Source organism: Acomys minous, assembly GCF_964271855.1.
Source record: "Acomys minous genome assembly, chromosome: 5".
Classification (NCBI taxonomy): Eukaryota; Metazoa; Chordata; class Mammalia; order Rodentia; family Muridae; genus Acomys; species Acomys minous.
This window is the reverse complement of record NC_140494.1, coordinates 31,187,297-31,209,137: the sequence shown is the minus strand read 5'-3', so window position 1 is coordinate 31,209,137 and position 21,841 is coordinate 31,187,297. Positions and strand designations below refer to the sequence as shown.

General features: G+C 49.1%; 1 protein-coding gene and 1 pseudogene across 2 annotated transcripts; both read right to left on the bottom strand.

Annotated features, from left to right (window-relative positions):
• Positions 1 to 1,245: 1,245 nt before the first annotated feature.
• Positions 1,246 to 21,483, bottom strand: FBP1 (fructose-bisphosphatase 1). Its single transcript, XM_084784057.1, has 7 exons — positions 21,078 to 21,483; positions 10,537 to 10,699; positions 8,823 to 8,915; positions 6,433 to 6,573; positions 4,364 to 4,501; positions 3,424 to 3,543; positions 1,246 to 1,720 (listed from the first exon to the last, which is right to left on the bottom strand). Exons 1-7 carry the CDS (start codon positions 21,245 to 21,247, stop codon positions 1,529 to 1,531), a joined length of 1,017 nt encoding a protein of 338 aa, XP_084640183.1. The 5' UTR covers positions 21,248 to 21,483; the 3' UTR covers positions 1,246 to 1,528.
• LOC311598738 (NADH dehydrogenase [ubiquinone] flavoprotein 2, mitochondrial-like) lies at positions 6,589 to 8,177 on the bottom strand (annotated as a pseudogene). The gene has a single exon. The product of its transcript is annotated as an NADH dehydrogenase [ubiquinone] flavoprotein 2, mitochondrial-like (transcript).
• Positions 21,484 to 21,841: the final 358 nt, after the last annotated feature.

Genomic DNA, 21,841 nt, shown 5'->3' with positions numbered 1-21,841 from the left:
TCAGCAAACAAAAGCAAATTTAAGGCTTAGAATTGAACCAAGTTTCCTGTTGGAAGAACATGGAACCAGTTCCATTCACAAGTGAAAAAAAAAAAAAGCACATTTTAAACATACACACATGACTGTCTCTTCATGCTTCCCTCATATCTGTATGTCTACAGCTCCTTTTCCAGCGCCATGCATGTCTGCCTGCATACTGCCATGCTTCCTTTCATGATGACAACGGACTAAACCTCTGAACTAGAGCTCCACACACCAGCTTCCGGTGTGTTCAATCCCCTGGATCCCCATCCCCACCTGCAATCCTGGAGACCAGCAGCCATCAGGGAACAACAGCGCCTGCCAGCAGAGGCATGGTATTCCCTGGGCCATCTGCACCAGACTCCTTCCCCCACCCCATTTGCCAGTCTCTATCTCCCAGGAATAACCCATTTTCTGGACTCCATCTCCACCTATAGTCCCAGGTAGCCACCAGGGAACAACAACCCCAGAGACAGCCAACCAGCAGGAAACAACAGTCCTGGAGACAGGCAACCATCAGGGAACAACAGTCCCAGAGGCCAACAGTCATCAGGGAGCAGCAGAGACGACAGACATCAGAGTCCAACAGCTACCTGCATGCCCCATTTCCTGGACTCCATTTCCACCTGAATTTCCAGAGACCAGCAGCCATCAGAGACTACCAGTTCTCCCTGTATCTCTGGAAGCCTGAAACCACCCAGGAAAACTAGAGGTTTGCTACTCCTTGGGACTCCCTGCTCTACCTACATAGTCTGTTTCCTCAAATTTAGTTCTTATGGCCAATCACTCTCATCAGGACAACTAGACCCTCCCTAGAGATTATATGGCTTTGTTATCCGATGCCGCTTTTGTGTAAAAAGCACCACTGAACAGCAACATAAACTGTCATTGTGTCTGGGATGGTTATAGATACCTGTAGAAGGCTGAGAAGCCAGACACTTGATACTTTCTAGAAGGGCAGAGGCGGACAGAACAGAACAGGACTGCACATATAAGAAGTGGCATTAACCCAGCTTACGACCTGGGAAGTGACCAGGATGCCTGGGTTCATCTTCCAGCCCCACCTGCCACTCACTGGCCGGAGACTTCCGGGAGCTTTCATCAGCCCCTCAGTTCTCCGTTTCATCGTGGGTAAAATGGACCCAACACAGCATTGCAGCTACGCAGCTTAATGGAGAGTAAATGAGCCATCTAATGTTACATTGACACAAAGCGCTGAAAAAATTGTTATAAAGCATGAATGTGTTTATTTCTCTTTCACCCGCTTAAAACATATATATTACCTGCTCTAATGGCGTTATGGCATGTGGGTGAGTAGTACCTGCTCTAATGTTGTTATGGCATATGGGTGAAGCAGTCCTGGGCATTGCAAAGCATTGAACTGTGAAACTATCCACACTGTTAGGTCTGTTGTCTAGGAATATACAACAGTCAGAGTAGAGTAAAGCTTCCTGAGGTCACAGGTCCACATAAAAGGCTCGGCTTTGGGCAAGGGCAAGGCCGGCCTTCATTTGCCTCCATGCTTCTTGTAGATCTCCAGGAACTCCTGTACATCATCAGGGGACCCCATGATGACTGGCGCCCTCTGGTGGATGTCAGTGGGAATGATGTCTAGTATAGCCTCCTTCCCGGTGGTGGCAAGTCCGCCTGCCTTCTCCATGACAAAAGCCATGGGGTTGCACTCATACAGCAGCCTCAGCTGGAAAACAAGAGCAGAGACCAAGGTCTTCAGCCAGAACATGTTTTCACCAGGGCTGCAGAGCTTCGTCTGTTGCAAAGCTCTGCAGAGCTGCTGAGAGTTTCCATGGTAACTGATTATTCCCTCCCCCCCTCGCCCCTGCTCCCCCTCTCTCCTCCATGCCCCCTCCCTCCTTCCCTCCGTCCTTCCCTCCCTCTCCTCTTTCCTTCTGAATTAGGAAAGTTCCCTTGTGCCTCAGAAAGCATCTGAGACAAAAATCATTAGCTATTTGGTTGAATAAAACTGTTCACGGAACCAGAGCTGGCCAACCACCTGGATTTGGGACAGAGTGACATTTTGGCAGGACTAACAGTCCCCAACTCTTTACATCCAGGCACTGGACTTAGTGAGTGATTCTGTATGTGTGAGACGAGCTCTGTGCTAAAAGCATTTGTAAAAATCCACAGCGGTGTCTGGCTTCAGACATCTGGAAGGCAGACGGGCTCCTCCAAACAGTGTACTATTGTCTGCAGCTCTGTGCATTCCTCTTGAAAATCTCCTAAGGCTCCAGGGCTGGGGTTTTTGCCTGCCATATATCTTGGCGCTTACTTTTGAATATTAATTTTTTTTTATTGAGTACATTTTCATGCAGTTGGCCTATGGAGCAGACTGGCTGCGCTAGTGTTTCCTGACTCTATTTCCATATGGGAATCAGGGCCAGACTTGAAACCCTGAAAAGGGGGGAGTCACTTTCACATTTCTATCAAAGAAAAAGAAAGCGAGTCACTTGAGAAAGTGCAATGGAGCAAGCTGGCTGTGTCCGTCTGGATTGCACCAGCCAGGCAGGTATGCTAAAAAGAAAGAAAGATGCCCTCAGGGAAGCAGACACCATGAGGCGCAAGCAGATGGGTCAGAACAGTAGTCTCAGTCCCCGACAGTTTAAGGTTATTGCTCCTTCTATTTCTTCTTTCACATAAAAAAAAAAGTGCTGGAGGTGTAGCTCAAGAAGTTCAAAGTCACCCTTGGCTACATAGAAAGTTCAAAACTACCCTGGGTCCACAGGAAACTGTCTCACAAAACAAAAGAAGTGTGGAAGGGGACAGGCTATCTGAAAAGGAAGCATTTTGTCACCTTGCCTGAAGATGCAAAGAATCTCCCCTAGCCAGCATTGGAAGACATACTAGCCGGGGTGACTTGATGGGAACTGGGCTTTAATGTGGACAGTGCACACTGGTGGGAAAACCCACCTGGAAGCTCTGGGTTTCCCCACGGCCCTTTCCCTCATCCGATGACATCACTTTCTAAGTAGCAAATGCCAAGGTCATTAGCTACATCCATTTTACGCCCTTTGGGAACCATCAAAGCAGACCCCTCCCGGCAATACATGTTTGATTTGCTCTCTTGGTAATGAGATGGGAGTATTTCAGTTCCCTCAATGAATGGAACCCATTCTGTCCAAGGCAAACCCAAGCCCCTTGGAAGCTCTGAGCCCTTTCAGTCCCCTGCTGGAGTTCCATTAATTCTCTTATGCCATAGCTTTGGCAGAGCCCTTATGGGACATCGCCACATTTAGCGGATACAGTCTGAGCCACTATGTCACAGACATCTTAGCAACCACAGGAGAGTTCATCAGCCCCAAGGCCTTTCTTCCTAATGCAGTCAAGTCCCCCGGGCTAGAAATAAAACCCACTACTTCTCTCTCGTGTTCTTGGGGGTGAACATACCTTTCCACTGGGGCTTTTCTTGTTGGCAGGGTATAAAAAGATCCCTCCGTACACCAGAGTGCGGTGAACATCAGCTACCATGGACCCCACATACCGGGCACCATAGGGAGAGGAACTGTCCTGCAAGGTTAACAACAGCAAATAGTTAGGGCTGTGGAAGATAAAAGATGTTCTTCTGCTCATGGTCGTTCACCAAGTGCCTTACAGAAAGCTCGCTTGGACCTAAGACATGAAATGAAAATCCCATTCTGGAGAACAAGGGCAGTTTTGGGGACAGGGCCTTCCTGAATATGTCCCAGCAGGTCACATTCCAGCAGCAGCCACAAGGAGAGGGTGGTCGGTTCCAGCTATGGGGTTGGAAGCAGCAATATGCTGATTTGGCAGACCTAGTTTACTGCTTGCTCAGGAAATCCCATCTCTGCCTCCCCACACTGGTATTATGTCAGGCCTCCTGTAAGCTGGCCCTGGGGGACCAATCTCCTGCCCCCAGTTTACCCACTGAACTATCTCTCCTGCCTGACACTGGCCATTTTGATACAACTGACAGAAATCTGCCAAGACGCAGGCCTGAAAGTACAGGCCTCATGCGGTAGGTGCTTGGGTGCCCCGGGCCCCAGAACCAGGAATGTTTTATTGTTGTAAAGGAGCTCAATAAGTAAAGGTGTTTGACTTTGTTGTCCAGATAAAGGCTAAATAATGTTCTGATTGTGAGGTCTCTGTGCAAGCATTCTACCGCTAGCACCTAGGTTCAATGGTTTCCACCTCCCTCTCTCTGCTTTTGTCTCCAGGATAATTCACATTGTAAGATTTATCTTATAAAGCAAGAGAGAGTCCCAGATGAAGTCTAGGCCCTTTTCAATGGCTTAGTGTCCCTTTTGCTCTCAAGGACACTCCTCCAGAACCTGAATGCCACACCAGTCCCATCTGGCTACCCACTCACTGGAGGGAACTTCTTCCTCTGGACATACTCAGCGATGGCAGGGTCAAAGTCCTTGGCATAGCCCTCATTGATGCTGTAGATGTTGCCTTTCTTCTTGATCTTCACATCCCTGTCCACCATGATGAATTCTCCAATGGCCTTTGAAACAAGGGACAAAGGTAGCCAGGTGACCAGAAGGTTCCCCAAGGCATGAACAAAGCATGGCCTGTGGCCACACCTTGCTCCAGTACACAGTGGCTGCAGCCAAAGACTCCAGAGGCAGGAAGTACAGACGGAGTGAGAGAGTGCCAATGTCAACAGGGTGATACAGGGGTTTAAGAGTGCCAATGGTCTCCACAAAACAAGAAGTAAAACTCACAGGGCCAGACATGGGAGAGCACAGCTGTAACCCCAACACTGGAGAGGTTGAGGCAAGAGAATTAGGACCTTACAGTCACCCTGGGCTACATTTTGAGACCCTGCCTCCAATATCGTAGATGGTGGAGGGACTCACCATCCCTCCAGGAAGGACCATTGTCAGTTTAACGGTCCTAGGAAGAAGGTCATTTTCCTCATTGTCATGGTCATTGATAGATTGCACATGCCCCTATAAACAGCCCCTGCCCATACAAGCAACCCTATTTAAACTTCACACACACACACACACACACACACACACACACACACACAGGACTGGCTAGGAAGAAAGGTTTCAGCGGGAGAGAGTAAGGAGAGAACATCTAGGGAATGAAACTGTGACCAGAATCCATTATATACGTGTATGAGGAAGCATGTGAAATACAACACCAGGACAGTGCTAACAATAAACACATAAATGTGAGGCCAAGGCTCATTCCTGAAGGTATAGGGGGATGGAGAGGCCAGGCGGGCGTGGGGAGGAGAGGGAACTGCCCAAGGTCACAAGTGCATCACTGGGGATGAGTCTTCTTGTTCACTTTTGTGCCTTTTGATTTCCTATTTCTAAACACTGGAGCCAGAAACTTATAGGAATGTTTTTGTTTAGTCAGGAAGACTGTCTCCACCCGAAACATTTGAAAAAAGGAAATTACCTCACGGCAAGCAGCTGGAGCTGCCTGTAGAGCTCAGGCAGCCATCTTGGTGGCCAGCCTGAGCACCCCGTGGATGAAGCAGGGAGACAGGAGCTATAGATGCTCATTGAAAGCTGAAGCCTGCTAGGAACCCACCTGTAGCTATTGGGGGAGGGGGCCTCAGCCATCAGCTTGTCCTTGGAGAGAGACACAAGGAAAAGGAAGCCACTTAGCATCTCCCTGGGGTAACCTTGCCTCCATCCTGCCAGAGAGTGTGTAAGCTCCAGATGGAGCTTTGGAAGTCAGCAAGGGAGCATTCTGGCTGCTGAGGTGATCCAGAAGCATCTGCATCTGGGGAGGGAGGGGGTTTCCCAGTACCCAGAAGCCTACCCTTCACAAGCCTGTCTATAATCTGCAGTCAAGAGACTGGATTTTTCCCCCGTATATCTCTGTCAACTCAAAAGAAACCGAGAGGGCACTGGGAGCTCATCCAGGGAACTGGACAACCTGAACAGGTGACACTTGGTCAAACACCACTGCTTTCAGAAGCTGTACCCTTCTCTCAGACTAAACCTTGCTCTGGACCTGCCCTATTTCCCCCTGGGGCCTCATGCAGAGATACTGACTTGTGCTGTTACCTCCTGCCCAGTCTTAGTTTCCTAACTAAGTGCCCATGCTCCCAGGGAGGACAAAGTGCAGCTCTGTTAAACATGCACCCACCGGTCAAAGGTAGAGACAGTGTTCTGATTTACAGCTATTTGCCACACTTCAAGCAATCTCTCAGAGTCTTCTTTTGTACGTTGTGTGTGTGTGTGTGTGTGTGTGTGTGTGTGTGTGTGTGTGTGTGTGTTGGGGTATGAGGAGTTGGAGAGATGGTTCAGCACTTGCTGCTCTTCCAGAGGACTTGGGGTCAGTTCTCAGCACCCATGTTGGGTGGTATACACACACACACACACACACACACACACACACACACACACACACACACCATGTTCAAGCTCAAAGCTACCAGCTAAGCTCCCAACCTAGGAGATGTCTCACCGGGTCCAGCATGAAGCAGTTGACACCACTCTCTAAAGCAAGGACCAACATGGTGGCACTGCCATAGAGTGCATAGCCAGCTGCTACCAGGTCCCGGCCTGGCTGCAGAGCATCCTTTGCTGAAGGCTCATCAGTAGTTTTCTAAAGCAGAAGAGAAAACAAAACATGACTTCATTTTGTTTTGTAGTCCTTTTGTCCAGGCCACCCATCTACAGGATGCATGGGAGGGTGTGCCTCCAATGCGGTGGTTCTCAACCTTCCTGATGCTGTGACCCTTTTATACAGTTCCTCATGCTGTGGTGACCCCCAACCATAAGATTATTTTTTTATGTAGATAAGTTCATAGTTTATTTCTCCAGTGACATTTTACAGTTGAATATAAGTTAAAGCCTTGCTTGCACACCAAAGCCAGGCCCTCTAGGTGGTTCAGTCAAAGAAATAAGGCCTCCAGCTGGCTCACAACAGAAGCGGCCACTCCTTGGCCCAGGTTTTGGAACTTTCCCAGCTCTGAGTTCATCAATAATCTCTTCAGTATCCTTTGGCGTCAGATCCTAATAGTAGTTGTCATTTATTTGAACCATTGGTGCACTTACACAGGCCCCTAAACATTCCACTTCTATTAGAGTGAAAAGTTTGTCAGGTGTTGCCTCTCCAACCTCTATTCCGAGCTTTCTCTGAAGCGCCTCTAATACGCTGCTGTCAGAATCTCGAAGCATGCGCGGTCTAGTAGTAGTGCAGACCTGAATATGGTCCTTTCCAACTGGCTTTCCATTATACATTGTGTCAAAAGTTGCTACTTCATATACTTTCATTGGAGGTACTTGTAAAACTCCTGGCGCCTTGTTCGTCTTGGAGATGGGCAACCGCCCATTCTGTCTTTGGGCCAGATGCAGGACTGGAAGAATAGCTGTGGCTGTGTGCCCTTCTGGGAAGCTTTTCACTATTGCCTCCATCCTCTTACAGCCTCCTGGTGTGAAATCGAATGGAGTGTCTGGGTTATTCTCGAAAGTATCTCTATGCACAAATAAGGCTCCTCCAGCACTGTGTTGCATTGCTGTCTTACGCAAATTCCTTACCGTGTTGTCCCCACTGAGGAGTGAGGTTAGTAACCCTGGCCCACAGTGCCAAGGAGAACATGGTGGGGTACATGGCTGTCCCGCCCAGCCACTCTAGGCTGACTTTGGAATGAAGGAGCCCTCATAGAATTATTTTTGTTGCTACTTCATAACCATAACCAGGTTCTGTTATGAATCATAATATAAATATCTGATATTCGGCCCACTGCTCTAATGAGTGTGACTGGCATCCAGGTCTGGCCCTTCCTGCACACAAGCAGCAGCATTCTGATTGCATTACTACAGCGGCCTTCCTGAAAGATGCCAGCTTCCTGCATGAGGTTCTTTGCAATCAACATCCCCTTAACATCTTCCTAATTTGATATTCCCTCATGTGCCCACTATCACTTCCAAAAAGCAAGGCACTTTCTCGCCAGCTCCACTAATGTAACCTGATTACAGGCACCAATATCTTTCACCTGCCTTTTCCATCTTTCTTTAAACAAGTTAGCACAGGGCTGCAGGGCCCGGCGTCTATCGGGGAAATCGATTCCGTGAGCTTTTGTCAATTGAAGCACACACTCACTGGGCAGTGCAGTCAGTTACTCCCACATCAAAGAAATTCTCAGAAAATACAGTTTGTTTGTGGTATCTCTCTGGAGTCATTAGAGCACAGGCTAGATGCTGCTGATATTCTCCCCCCCCCCCACCCCCCACCCCACCCCCAGAACTCAGAGAAAAGGCACATTTTAAAGCTGGTTTCACAGAACCTAAGAGGGAGTAGAAGATACCAGAGGCTGGGGGGGGGGGGCGGTTGGTAAGAAAAAGAAAAGTTTTTTTTCCTTGTGTTTTGGTTTTATTAGTTTGTTTCCCTAAGGCCTTTCCCTCACAAGGGCAATAACCATCCCTCTTAAAGTTCCTCTTAGCTACAGGCACCAAATATGCTTAAGGGTTCTGCCAATTACTAGAGGAAGACTAGACTAGAAAAAGGCGAGTCATCTCACGTGACAAGCTTTGTTGGTTCTGTCGCCTGTATTGCATGAAAAGAACCTTTTTAAAAAGCTTTTTGGCTTCAAGAAGAAAACAGCGAGGCCGGTTGGGCTGGTTTGGGAAGGTTGTCCCTATAGCTGCCTCACCATCTTTTAAATCTGTTTCTTTGAGAAGGAGAGAGAGAGCTGAGAGGGTAAAATGGCCCCTCTTCCGACCAGCATTTCACTACTGTACCTTAGCAGTTTTGTGGATCTTTCTTGCTGTGAATCTATTCAAGCCCCACAGCATTATGCTCCGCGTTTATTTTTCTGATCAAAACCAGGGGCTTCGCACACCACACTTTACCTTTCTGTAAATGCCAAAAATGGTTCCTATGGACACAAGGCAGTCAATGTTGGATGAGCCATCGAGGGGATCGAAACAGACAACGTATTTGCCCTGAGCAAAGAAAACACAATGCAAACAAGGTGAGCACACGGCAAGAAATGTGATCTTATTTATTTATATTCTGTTGGGAGGACATGAGAAGGTGGATGAATAAACAGACAGCGGACATGTAGATCATTAGGCAGAGAAAACATCATTTAGAATAGAAAGTATAGAAGTGACAGAATACAGATAATTAAATCATTACTTCCTACATCACTGAATAATTGAGTCCTAGTTGGCTGGAGAGTGTCCTAGCAGCCAAAGGAAAAAAAATGGGAAACAAAATTAATCTTTTGTTTCTCTTTTCTTTTAAGGCAAAGAAATAATGCCTTAGGGGGTGGGAAGATGTTCTTATCACTTAGGGCTGTAAGACATTTGTCATTCATGCTTGGTCGGGGCTACTCGAAACTGTCATGCACAATATCCCTGTCATGACTCCTAAAAGAAACGTCCTTCTGTTGAGGTGGGAGCAAAGCATAAGTGACACTCCGGCTGGCCAGCTCCAGCTCTTGAGAGCTCATTGAACCTTTACTCCATTCTCTGTCAGTGTTCAGGCCAGGCTTTCAACACTTACACCATTAAGATTTATAAGTTCAGCAAATTGGAGACTTTTTTGGAGTGGCCTGTTTACTGGGCTCATCACACTGGGAATTTTCCACCTCCAATTTAGCTTCTTTAGATACAGAGTGTTTAATGTTCTGTGCCCCCCCCCTCAATTCAAGGGGATTCCTTGACTGCTTGTTCTTAACAGTTCATTTCCACGGGGGGGGGGGGGGGGAGGACGCAGGAAACTGCAGACTGGAAAATGAGACTGCAGCCACTGTGATGGCATGTCACCGCAGGAGTAGGGGCGTGCTGGAGAACACTCCTGTGGCCTGTAGTGATGTTTTAGAAGGCGGTAAGAGGGTAGAGCAGGTCACTCTAGGTTGGCTCCCACCCCTTACTAAGGTTAACAAAGCTCAGTGTTTAATCTGGGTTTCTCTCCCAGTTCTGCTCCTCTCTGGCCCCAGTTCACCTCGGTCACAGAAAGACAGTAACTACTTCTAGTCTCGCGTTTGTTTTCCTAGCTGCCATTGTCTATAGGAGCCTGTAACAGGCCACAGTCCAAACTCAAGGGCCTCTCTGCAGTGGTGAACACGTCCCCAGCAGATGCTCCACCGTCTCCCCCAGCAGTTTGTCCTTGAGCCCTATAGCATGCTGGTGTGGAGCTAGATGCTAGGGCACACCTCTTCTCTGCCCTCATAAAGCAACCTGGGCTCCCGGAGGATCCCGATGCCTGAGCTGAGGATGGAAAGGGGAGGGCAGGTCAGCTTGGCAGTGGACCTAACACGAAGGCTGGAGATCGGTGCTAACAAAAAGGCAATTAACAGAGGCCAGGCTTTGATGTCCCTAAATGCTAATAACCACTCAGGAATGGAGACACACCCAGGAGAGATGAGAAGAGCCGTATCCATGGAGCCTGTGGAACTGGGTTCAGAGGAGAGGTCTGAGATATAGGAAGACATGACAGAAGGGAGCTTGGTAGAATCACTAGAAATCTAGCTTGGAAATCTAGCACACAAAATCCTCCATGAAGCCAAGAAGGGGAATAGCTCCGGGCAAGCCTTGGGCGGTGTAAACGCAGACCCACCCTCTTCTCGGGCTCTACTATGATGGCATGTTTGTCTTCTTCGGACACCAGGACGCAGGTAGAAAAGGATGACTTCAGCATATTGATAACCAGGTCATTGGAAAGGACATCCAGCTTCTTCACTTGATCCCCTGTCACATTGGTTGAGCCAGCGATGCCAAAGCTAGAGGGAAGAAAAGCACAGAAAATAAGCCACGCCTACCAGAACCTCGCCGCGGGCAACCATGAGTGGATCTGGAAGGGAGAAAAGCAGACGTGCCAGGTATGCCTGGTTCCGGGGAGACAGAGCAGGAAGGGTGGCCTTGCCTGGAGAGGCCGGCAGAGGGGAGCCGGGACACTGTTCAGAAGAAGACCCAGTTCCAGTCGTGAGATCACTCATGTCACTGGCCACATGCATGTTTCCCAGTCTCTTTTCCATTATAGTGTCCTTTTAAAACAATCTTCCCCACTCCCCCATAAATGCATGTTTTAATAAGACCAACAGAGCACTGCCCGGCTTCCATAGTGGGTGTTTATTACTGTGTCTGTGTTCCATGCAGAATAAGGAGTGATTTTTATGTTGTTTATTTTGTGCAAGAACCAATGTTTATCCCCACACGTGGAAGTTCAACGCCTGCCTCAGTTGAAAACAAGAAAGCCCGGGTTGGAGTGAGTTGGCTGATGAGCTAACCCAGGGGACACTGCAGCTTCGTAGCAGAAATGATCCTGAAAGAAAAGGAGCAGCGGCTGCCTCACAGGTCATTTTTACAGAGGAGGAAGATTGGGTGCGAACACCAGTGGACTTCACACAGGCAGGCAGAGTGGCTGGCAGTGAGCTGTCCCCTCTAAGTCCCAGCAGGAGCTGGAGTCAGTCCTCCAGGGTGGAAGGAGTGAGGAGCCTCCCCTCTTACTTTCTTTGTGAGCTCCCTGCAAGTCAGTCATTGAGGGATTTCCCAGAAGCCAAGAAGCTTATCCAAAATGCAGCCTGAGATCACCGGTTTGAATGAGGAGGAGGCAGGTTGTCGACGAGGCAGGTTGAAGAAAGACATGGGAAGCAGGCACAGAACGCGGAGTGGACAAGGGGGCTTAGTTACAGAGCTGGAGGTGGGTAAGGGGGGCACAGTGGCACCCTGAGATCTCTATTGTGTTTCCTAGGAACTGGCTGTCATTGCTTCAGTGACTGATGGCTTCACTGTTTTTTCTCTTTTAGGCAAGGTCTTATATGGCCCAGCTGGCCTTGAACTCTCTGTATTAGCAGAACACAACCTTCAACTTCTCATCCCCCTGCTTCGACCTCCATACCCAAACCACAGGAACTGAGGGTGGAGCCAGCACCTGAGTGACAGCTCCAGCCCCTTGCTTCAACTGTTGAAAACATACCTCCCTCCCCTAGACCTAAATTGCATCTGTATTGCTGGGCAAAGCACAGTGCAACCTAGAAATGACCAAGCAAAAGGCCTGATTGGCTCATTTGCCAGCATCAACCACTGTCACTGTCACTCCCTCCTAGACTGGAAAACAGCATCCTGCCCTGTAGCCTCTCCATCTCTCCTCTTCTGCCTTGCCAATCCTGCTTCTGGCTCTGGGCCTCTTTCTGAACCCAACTGTGAAGCCCACACTGGTGGAAGAGGGGTGTTTGGACATTTACTGGGGATCCCCACCCCTGGCACTTCTCCTTCATTGGCCCTGTAGTGACAGTTTTTCTCCCTCTAGCTTGAGGTTGCCACCACCATAGCCACTCATCAGTACCAACAGTCGTGGGCAGGAGCATAAAGATGCCAACCCTAGCTCCCTCGCTCCCTCTGCAAACCTCTGCTCTGTGAATGCCTGGTCTCTCAGCCTCCCTCTCTTCCTGTATGTGCACAGAGGGAATGGAATCTCCCATGTGAGGCTGCCATTAGAAAACAGGCGCGCACATACACACACACACACACACACACACACACACACACACACACACACACAGGAGAGAGAGAGAGAGAGAGAGAGAGAGAGAGAGAGAGAGAGAGAGAGGGAAGGTACACAGTACCAGCTTTGATAAGAACTCTATTGTCTGTCTCCTTGATGACTCCCCTTGGCTTGAGTGCCTGGAAGAAAGAGACTAGCTCACAGGTGAGAGAAAAGGAGCCAGTGTAAGGGGGCGGGGCTATCTTGCCACCTCCCACTGGGCCCCACCTCTTAAAGGTCCCAGCACTTCTCAACACTGACCTGCTTACAGAGAACTAGGCTCCCCAGCACATGATCCCTTGAGGCTTCCAGCACAGCAGGGTGAGTTTGTGGACAGGACGACCTCCTTCCCATGGGTCCCCAGTCCCACCTGCTCCCTTACCCCAGTGCCTTTTATTGAAAATCTACAAATAACTTCCTGGGGGACCTACTGGGCTAGAGCAGCATTGCTGAACAGGGAATGCCAGGCCCCTAGCCCTGGTGGCCTTATTATTGCAGTGAGGAGAGACAAACAAGAAAACAGCTGTTTCCAAATGAGTGCAATAGTCAGGGACCAGTAGCAGGGTGGGTCAGGAGAGCCCTCCATGGGGGTCCTCAGACTGCAAGAAGCTTAGAGTGCTTTGCTTGTTTCTTGTTGATTGGGGGGGGGGAATGGGTTTTGTTGTCCTTGTTTTTGTGTGTTTGTTTGTTCGTTTGTTTGTTTTAGAAAGAGAAAATACCCAAAGTCCTTGAAGAAGCCTGAACCATTCAGCAACGACTTCGAAGCACAGGTACATGAGCAGCTTCCAAGGAGAGAGCCCAGCTTTCTGCATCTCCAGAACAAAGGAGTTGTGTGCTGTGTAACCGTAACCATCTGTAGAAGTAGCGGTTTAAAACTTTTGAGGACTTGGTCCCATGATCCAGGATCCAGGAAGAACTTGGTTCATGAGATGCAGTAAAGAGAGCCTCTGCTCCACTCAGTTGAATTTAAATGTGAGCCTTCGGCCCCAACATTCAACGAAACATAAGTAACACCAGACCTGGCATCACACATCTTGCCCTGGCCTATGAGAGGTCACAGAGGTGTCAGCAGAGGTGATAGGTTAAGCACTCCCTCCAAGAGCTTGACCCTGGGGTCACAGAGAAGCCAGCTTGCAGGAAGCCAAGGGTCACAGGGGCTTGCACCTGCCCATGATAAGATCCTTACAGTCTAGATAACACGCTACAGATTGGAGCAGTATGAAGGGCATCTCTCTCCCCGGCACTGAGGCACCAGTCTCACCCGACACCTCCAGGACTCTATTCACCATCACGTGGTGTAACACTGTTCCTCCAAGTTCCTTCAAAGCCCTTCTTTGCTCCCAGTGAGGGTCTGCCTCTCCCAGAAACCTCCAACCTCAAAGGTTCAAGTACAACTTCTCTAGGGCTCAAAGTGTGTGGGCTTCCCCAAGGGAGCCAAGGTGCTAAGACACCCCACAAGGAAACACAGCGACATGACTCCAAGGTGGACACTGGGCTCAGGAGAATTATTTCCAGCTGCCAGACAGTAACACTGCCCAGCTGGACCCTGCCACCAACGAGGGACACATGATCACAGAGAATGAAGATGGCAAAGACCTTGGGAGAGGCAGATGGGTCTGGGGTCAGCTTCTTCTGCAGCCCCCAACAGAACTGAAACCAGCAGCAGTTGCTTCTGTGGGACCATGGTTCCGCTGCCTGGGAAGCTTGTCCCAATGAGGAGTTACCTCAGGAAAGAAAGGCAGCATCTCAAACTGTTCCCCAGCTCTCTTCCCTTGGGTCTCAAAGGAGAAATGTCAAAGCACGGTAAGTATGAAAGGGGAAATGACTTGAGGCCTCCCCAGAGGGCAGAAAGCAAAAGGGTGGGGTGCTGCTCAGGCCTGAGCACCACTGGCCACCCATGTAGGCAATAGAATTCGAATGCTTGGCCATTCTGACCTGCCCACACCACCAGGACCCAGAATCTGAGCCGGGGTGCCAAGCTCATTAAAGCTCAGATGTGTGCAGCTTATAGCTGGCATTCAGACCAGACCTGGGGATGTACTCCGTTTTAGAGTGCTTTAGCATGAGTTCAAGTCCCAGCACATTTGTACATATCTCAGTCAGAGTTAGGACTCCCAAGACTAGAAAAGAGAGCAGTGAGCAATACAACACAGTTACTTGTCTATTTTGAAATCTCTGTGTCCCGTCTTGACTGGCTGGGGCCAGTCTAAAGGTCACTCTCTCTACACAGGGCTCTTCCTAGGAATGTGGCAGCCTGCTTTGTTTCTGGTGAGGTTTGATGCTAGAGTGAGGGCTCAGAGGTGTGAGGAAAATGCTGAGGGCACTTGCTAAGGGGACTGACCTTACGCAGAAAGGGCACATCTAAGAATTTACAGGTTCTTCGTTTTGGTTTGGTTTTTAGTTTTTGGTTTTTCAAGACAGTTCCTCTGTGTGTCCCTGGCTGCCCTGGACTCTCTATGTAGACCAGGCTGACCTCGAACTCACAGAGATACGCCTGCCTCTGCCTCCTGAGCGCTGGGACTAAAGGCGTGTGCCACCACACCTGGTTTGAGTGTACAGTTCTTGAGCCTAAACAAAAGAACATTTCCTTCAGCTCAAACCCTTGACTCCAGGAGCTAAACCAACGTGGGCCCAGTGCTCAGGAAACAGGTTTTAAATGGGTGAATTCAGAAAGCGACACACCTCCAAGAACTCCAAGCTCAGTGGTGTTGGTCATGTTTCCCTCCTTTCTAACTGCCATCTGAGCCCTCGTGTGCTACAAGGCTACTGTACCTCAGTCAAAGGGCACCTCCTGGGCAGGGGAGATGGCTCAGTGGGAACTGGAACATGCCACCAAGTCTAACCGCCTAAGTTCATTCCCCAAGACCCACATGGTAGGAGGAGAGAACTGACTCCCACAAACTGCCTTCTGGCCTCTGCCCACATCACAGCATGCATTCATGCACACACAGAGACATACACAATAAATAAGTAAAATGTTAAAAAAAAAAATTAATGTGTACTCCTGCACAAACTTGTGCGGGTAAGGACGGTGGCTTTCCCCCCTCCGACCAGCTTGTCAGAAGAATGCCAGGAGGTGACAGCCAAAGCCACAGGCTGGAACTCTAGACTGCCAAGGTTTCCATTCCAGCACCACTGCATGCTTAGGAGCCCTATGCAAGTTCCTTCACACCTCTGCCCTCTTGTTCTTCAACTATAACATGGCAACACGGACAAGGAGCTTCATAGTGCATAGAGAACACGGACAATGAGCTGCCAAGGGTCAATGGCTCTAAGTATTGTCCATCTATAGACAACATTTAAGAAGTACTGTCATCCTACAACACCCCTACTGTTGCCAACACTAGCACGTCTGTGCCAACAAGCAGAGTAAGGTCCTAGAAAGAAGTCAGCCTCACAAAAACCTGGGATTGGAGTCTGTCTTCCAACTGTGGGATTCCTGTCAGTTTGTCCAAACTCCCTGGCTAAGCTCATCCTTACGAACCTAGCCAGAGACAGGGAGCATGACACACCTGGTCCACAGAAGTGTCCCCTGGCTTGTCTGACTCCCTAAGATGACAGCCATCGTTGGTCTTAACAGATCCCCCAGAGGTATCCACTAAGCAAATGTGTGCTGCTGGGTGGGTGAGAGACCAAGTCTAAACCACCTTTACAGACAGTTTCTAAGAAGCCGGCCAGCACAGGATTGTCATCACAAGTAAGTGGCAAGAAGAAAAAGCAGCTCCTTTTAGGCCCTGTGACATTACAGTTCCGTTCTATTGAAATCAGCTGGCCTTCAGCCCAAGCGGTTACAGTGAGGGGAATGTGTCTGGGCCCTTGACCTTCTGCCATGGGATTCCAGAAACACAACGTCCTCCTTCTGAGATCCTTGAACTAAAGATAGCATTGAAGAGTGTTTTATATATCTCATCTTTTAAGTCTACTGTCTAACTGAAAAGTTTACTGAAAAATTTAAAGATATAAACCATTTTAATTAATAGTAAATGGAATTCCTTAGAGTGTCAGCTAATTTGCTCTATTTAGGGCTGAGCACTGGTCTCTTACTCTCAACAGTTTGCCCAGTTGGGCCTCTCTCCACCAACTCCTGCAAAAAGGAGCTTCTTTGACTATGAGAGAGAAGCCTCGGTGGAATTGGGGGTGGGGTGGGCTGTCTCATGTAGCCTAGGCTTGCTATGTAGCCCAGGGTGACCTTGAACTTTTGATCCTCGGGACTAGAACCAGGACTGTCACAGGCTGGACGAACCCTATGTGACACCCTTGACTTAGTGACTGGCAGACTACTTCCCCCTTTCCAGTGTGTACCCCAGAGCCATGAGCAGCAGCATCTTTGGCAGCAGGCAGGAGGCCCGCTCTGATTCTCAGAACACCCAGCCATGGACAAAGGGAGGGAGATTATGATTTGGTCCTTACCACTGAAGCCCTAGGCAACCCCACCTCCACCCTGCTATTGACTGATCCTGTGGCAAATGACCAACCATTCACCCAGAGGGGAAAATCCAAGGGTTACTGCAGAAACACACACAGGAGAAGTGCCAGTCAAGCTCCCCCAGGGACACAAACCCAACCGTGGCATTTGTTCACGCAGGTTGGAGATGGACAGACGCCAGGGTATGGGGCCAGCTCCGATTCTGCCCTGGAATGAGATTATGGTGCACTTACGCCATATGGCACAGATAAGCCAAGAAACACCCTGGGAATCTGCTACTGTTCTCAGCAGTTTTGTGCCATAAGTTCTGCAAACTCAAAGACAAGCATAAGCACACGTTAGCTGACCCACAGTTCCAAACTTAGAACTGCATTTCCTTATTGTTTTCCTGTGTCAAACGAGGGAGAAGACCTCATCCATTAAAAAAAAAAAAAAGAAGAAGAAGAAAGAAAGAAATGTTTCTGGGGAGCTTATTGTTTGTCACATGAGCAAAGTTCCTGAACTCGGACCCTAGAACCCATGTTTTAAATTGCAGAGGATGGTAGCACACAGTTGTAATCTCAATGCAGAGGAGGCAGAGACAGGCAGATCCCAGGAGCTCACTGGGCAGCTTGCCGGGCCTAACCAGTATGTAAACTCCAGGCTCAACAAACAAGGCAGACAGACAGCCTCTGAGAACCAACAGTAAAGGTTAGCCCTAACCTACACACACACATACACACACACATACACACACACACACACACTCACACTCCACACAAATACATACACATATACAGATACACACACAAATACATACACATACACAAACACACACACACACACATACAAACACACACACACACACACACACACACACACACACACACACACACACACAAATTTTCCAGGCGTTGTAGACTGGAGTATATTCCAGCTGATATGTATGTGAGTGGCTGCAAAATAGATGGAAAGCAAAGCAGGATGGCATCATATGCCCTTAGTAAACTCCTCCATCTTCACACGACTCTCCATGGTTGAAGAATAAGAGGGGAAACTGAGGCTCTCAGAGATGCTTCACTACCCATCCATGCATATCACCTCCTAAACTAAATGGCAGCCCCAGGAACTTGAGCCTCGCTCCTTCTCTCTGCAGTGGGCTCTTGGGTTCTGTATGCCCCTCCTTTTCTAGAGCCAGACCTGAGGTTCTCTTCCTCTTCCTCTCAGCCTCAAGGCAAAAGTACTAAGTCCAGTGGCCTAGAGGCCCGCAGACTATGACTGTACATTTCTACAATAGCCTAAGCCAAGGCTCCCAAATGTCACACCCCTGCCCCCACTATTCCTCAGCCTCTAGAAGTCAACTTCTCCCTGGGATTCTGCTTGGTGTTTTGTTTGCTTTGGCTTTCAATGGCATGGTCCTGCTCCGGTTTGTTAGAACAAGCTCTCTGAGAACAGCCCTCATTGCGTTCGAATCCAATCCACACTTCACCTTTGCCAGGTCCTTACCCTGCCCTCTGCTACCTTAGCTCTGCTCACTCCATCTCTTCCACCCATTGTCCATGCTTTCTCTTCCAATCCCACACTTCTAGCCTTCCCTTCCCAGCACCTGACCTGGGCTATATGAGATGCTGCCTCAAGATATCATATCATACCATGTCATACCATATCATATCATTAGGAGCAATGGAAATGACCACCGAGGCCATTTTAAGGCTGACTGAGACAGAGGAGCAGCATGATCCACAATTACACCTCGGCTGACTCCCTGTGAGAGACATCAGGCTGAAACCAGTCTTGGTGGGGTTCTCACAGACTTGCAGCCACCCATCTCATCCCTCTGGGTGCATCCACTGGCAGCCTTACTGGCTCTTCATCCAACACATCAAAGCCCAGAGGAGCATAATTGAAAGGCCTGTCTCGAGATCATATCTGGCGCTAGTGGTCTGACTGCATGCCATCCTGTGAATAGCCACATGCTTCCTGTCCCACAAGAACCCAACGCCTTCCCCTCATTACTTGGTGTGAGTGCACCGTCAGCATCAACAGCTGTTCTCCTACAGTAGTAACCACAGTAGTGAGGATTTACATGCCCCAGACCGCAGGAGGGTTCCATCACTCAAGGTATCTGCTCAGGGAAACACTAGAGCCGGTTAAAAGAAGGTGGTAGATGTCACTGTCTGGTGGCAGAGAGTGCTCATTGCATAATTGGAGAAAAACATGGCACATATAGTACCATTGTGTTTGCTAGCTACACAGGAAGATATACATGCATGTTCATATGGACATTTATATGAGCATAAAAAAGTGTCTGAGAAAATAACAAAGAAGACTTAGCAGTGGGTACTCCAGGGTTTTGGGGGTCTCCTTTTCCTTTGTATCTTTTGAATGGCTTGGTGTTTTTGTCAATGGGTGCAACTCCTTAAGGAATCTGTGATAACATTTTCAAAATTGGTGCCATGACTACCTAGTCTGTTAATACGCATTCTCTTCTGAATTAGCACCTTCCACCTAACCCCATTCCCACTATCTGAAGTTAGTTAAAAAGTGGGATCTCTCAAGGCAGATTTTGGCTTTCTAAGTATCTCTGAGGCTGTGACAAGTATGGGTGGTTTTAAAAATAATGCTAACTTTTTTTTTTTTGCTCATCTTTTGTTATTGTTGTTGTTGTTTTCAAGACAAGGTTTTTCTGTGTAGCCTTGGCTGTCCTGGATTTGATTTGTAGACCAGGCTGGGCTCAAGCTCACAGAAATCCTCCTGCCTCTGCCTCCCCGAATGCTGGGATTACAGATGTGGGCCACCGTGCCCAGCTAATGCCAACTTCTAAAAGAAATGCCAACTGCTGTCTTTCACAAAGCCCCCAGGTCCTCAGAGAGCTTAATCCATAAGCTTTAAATTTAATCTGAAGTAAGACTTCACCTGGGTGTGTTGCCTGAAAGGTTCCTTAGGGCCAAGAACAAAACAGTGAAGGAGTCATCGCCTCTAACACACCTGTTCCTAGCTTTCTCTAGCAAGGCCTAACCCTGCTTGGCATCTGAAAGTAAATGCCACCAGGTGCTTCATTCCTCAGAATTATCTCTACCAGGCCACACAGTTGAACCAGAGTTTTCCAGAAATAAATGCATCAATAGGTAAATAAAGCCAGGCCACATTGTTGGAGGAACGTTTAAAAATGCACTTCAAAGTTATGTCTGAATTAGCTCTAAACCTCACATATCATTTCTGCACTGTCCACGGCTATGAGAAATGTTAAGAAAGTATACAGATAATCTGAAAACCCACTCAATTGTGTGAAGACCACTCACACACCAAATATGTGCTTTAGTCAGAACAAAGTTTTAAAAAAAAAGTATTGGTAGTTTACAAAAAGGTGTTCTGAGACTCTGCGTTTCTTCATTTTCTCCAACCTATAGCACAAACTGCAGATCAGAGCATTAAAATGACCCGCCAGGCCAGGCGTGGTGGCACACGCCTTTAATCCCAGCACTTAGGAGGCAGAGGCAGGCGAATCTCTGTGGGCTCAAGATCAGCCTGGTCTACACATAGTGAGTTCTAAGACAGTGAGACCCTGTCTCAAAAACCAAATAATAAAATAAATAAAAAACCATCACCATTTTCACCCACCACAAGGGGACTTGTTGGAAAGGCAGAGGTCTCAGACCCTTTCTATTGCCCCCGAAGCAGGGTCTGCATATCAAGGCCCCCAAAAGGTGAAAGGGAAGGAGATGGGTCCATTGAAAGCAGTCTACAACGTCTGCCCTGTCTGTCCATGGCGTCAATGCAAGCCAAGCAGGGAGAGGCTTTGATTCTCACAAGGTGAGTCTGCATCTGTCTGCAGAAGGAGGGAGCTCCCGGATTAGAAACCGAATTTGGGACTGCAATCCCAAAGAGAGTGGAAGTTAAAAGGGAAATGGGGAGCATGATGGGTGCGTCTGCTTTTGAGTGTGTGCCCTGGTAAAAGACTCGCTTTTACCATGAAGCTCAAGGAGAGTTCTCGAGACTAGAAGAGACCAGGGCAGTTGTGCACCTGAGAGACAGTCCTATGAGGGTGCAAGTTCCATCACCAGGAGAAAGGGGAGTGAGAGCTGTATGCAGCGAGGCGAGAGACGGGAATCTCAGGTGTCAGAGGAGAGAGCACTGGCTACCCGTAGGTGTCCTGAGAGGCAGACCCCGGGTGCTCTAACAGGACGTGGCCGCCAGAGGCCTAACTCACAGCTGTGCGATGCCCGCCTTGCGCACCGCGGACGAAATGGCTTTGACTGCGGTGCAGAGCGAGTTCAGCAACTGGGTCATCTCTCCGGTGCCCTTAGCCTTCCTGCCCTCCTCCATGACGAAGCGGGTCAGGGTGCTGATATCCGTGTCGAAGGGCGCCTGGTCCGCCATTGCTGAGGTCCGGCGCAGGTGCTAGCTGCCAGGTGCGGGCTGCAGGTGCTGGCTACAGGTGCAGGCAGGTGGGCCCCCCAGGTGATGATCACGGAGAGAGGACTGAATGTATCCAGTGTCTGCAGAAGCTCAGTGAACTTGAGTCCTGGGGGAGCTTCTAATCATCTGGTCTCCGCCCCCTGTCCCAGGAAACACCTCCTTGCTTGCTTCCTCCACCCAACTGCCAACTGCTGGCCTGAGATCCTTCCAGCCTCTCCCTCCCTCCGTTTCATGCACCTTCCCCTAGATGCCACTCTGACATAGACGCTTCCTTCCCTGTTGCCCCACCGCCCCATTTGCATTGTGCAGCTAGCTGCCCGCGCCGCTGGCCGAGATCCTCCTAGCCTCTCCCGCCCTCCGTTCCGTGCACCCTCCCCTAGATGCCACGCTGCCACCTCCGCCAACATAGCCACTTCCTCCCCTGTTGCCCCACCGTCCATCTGCATTGCTGCATTGCGCAGCTTGCCTCTGGGCTACCTGCATGGTGATCGCCTTCAGTCACTATTGTAACCTGCCAGAGAGGAAGGCCTGGTGGACGTTTCCTTCCTTAAAATA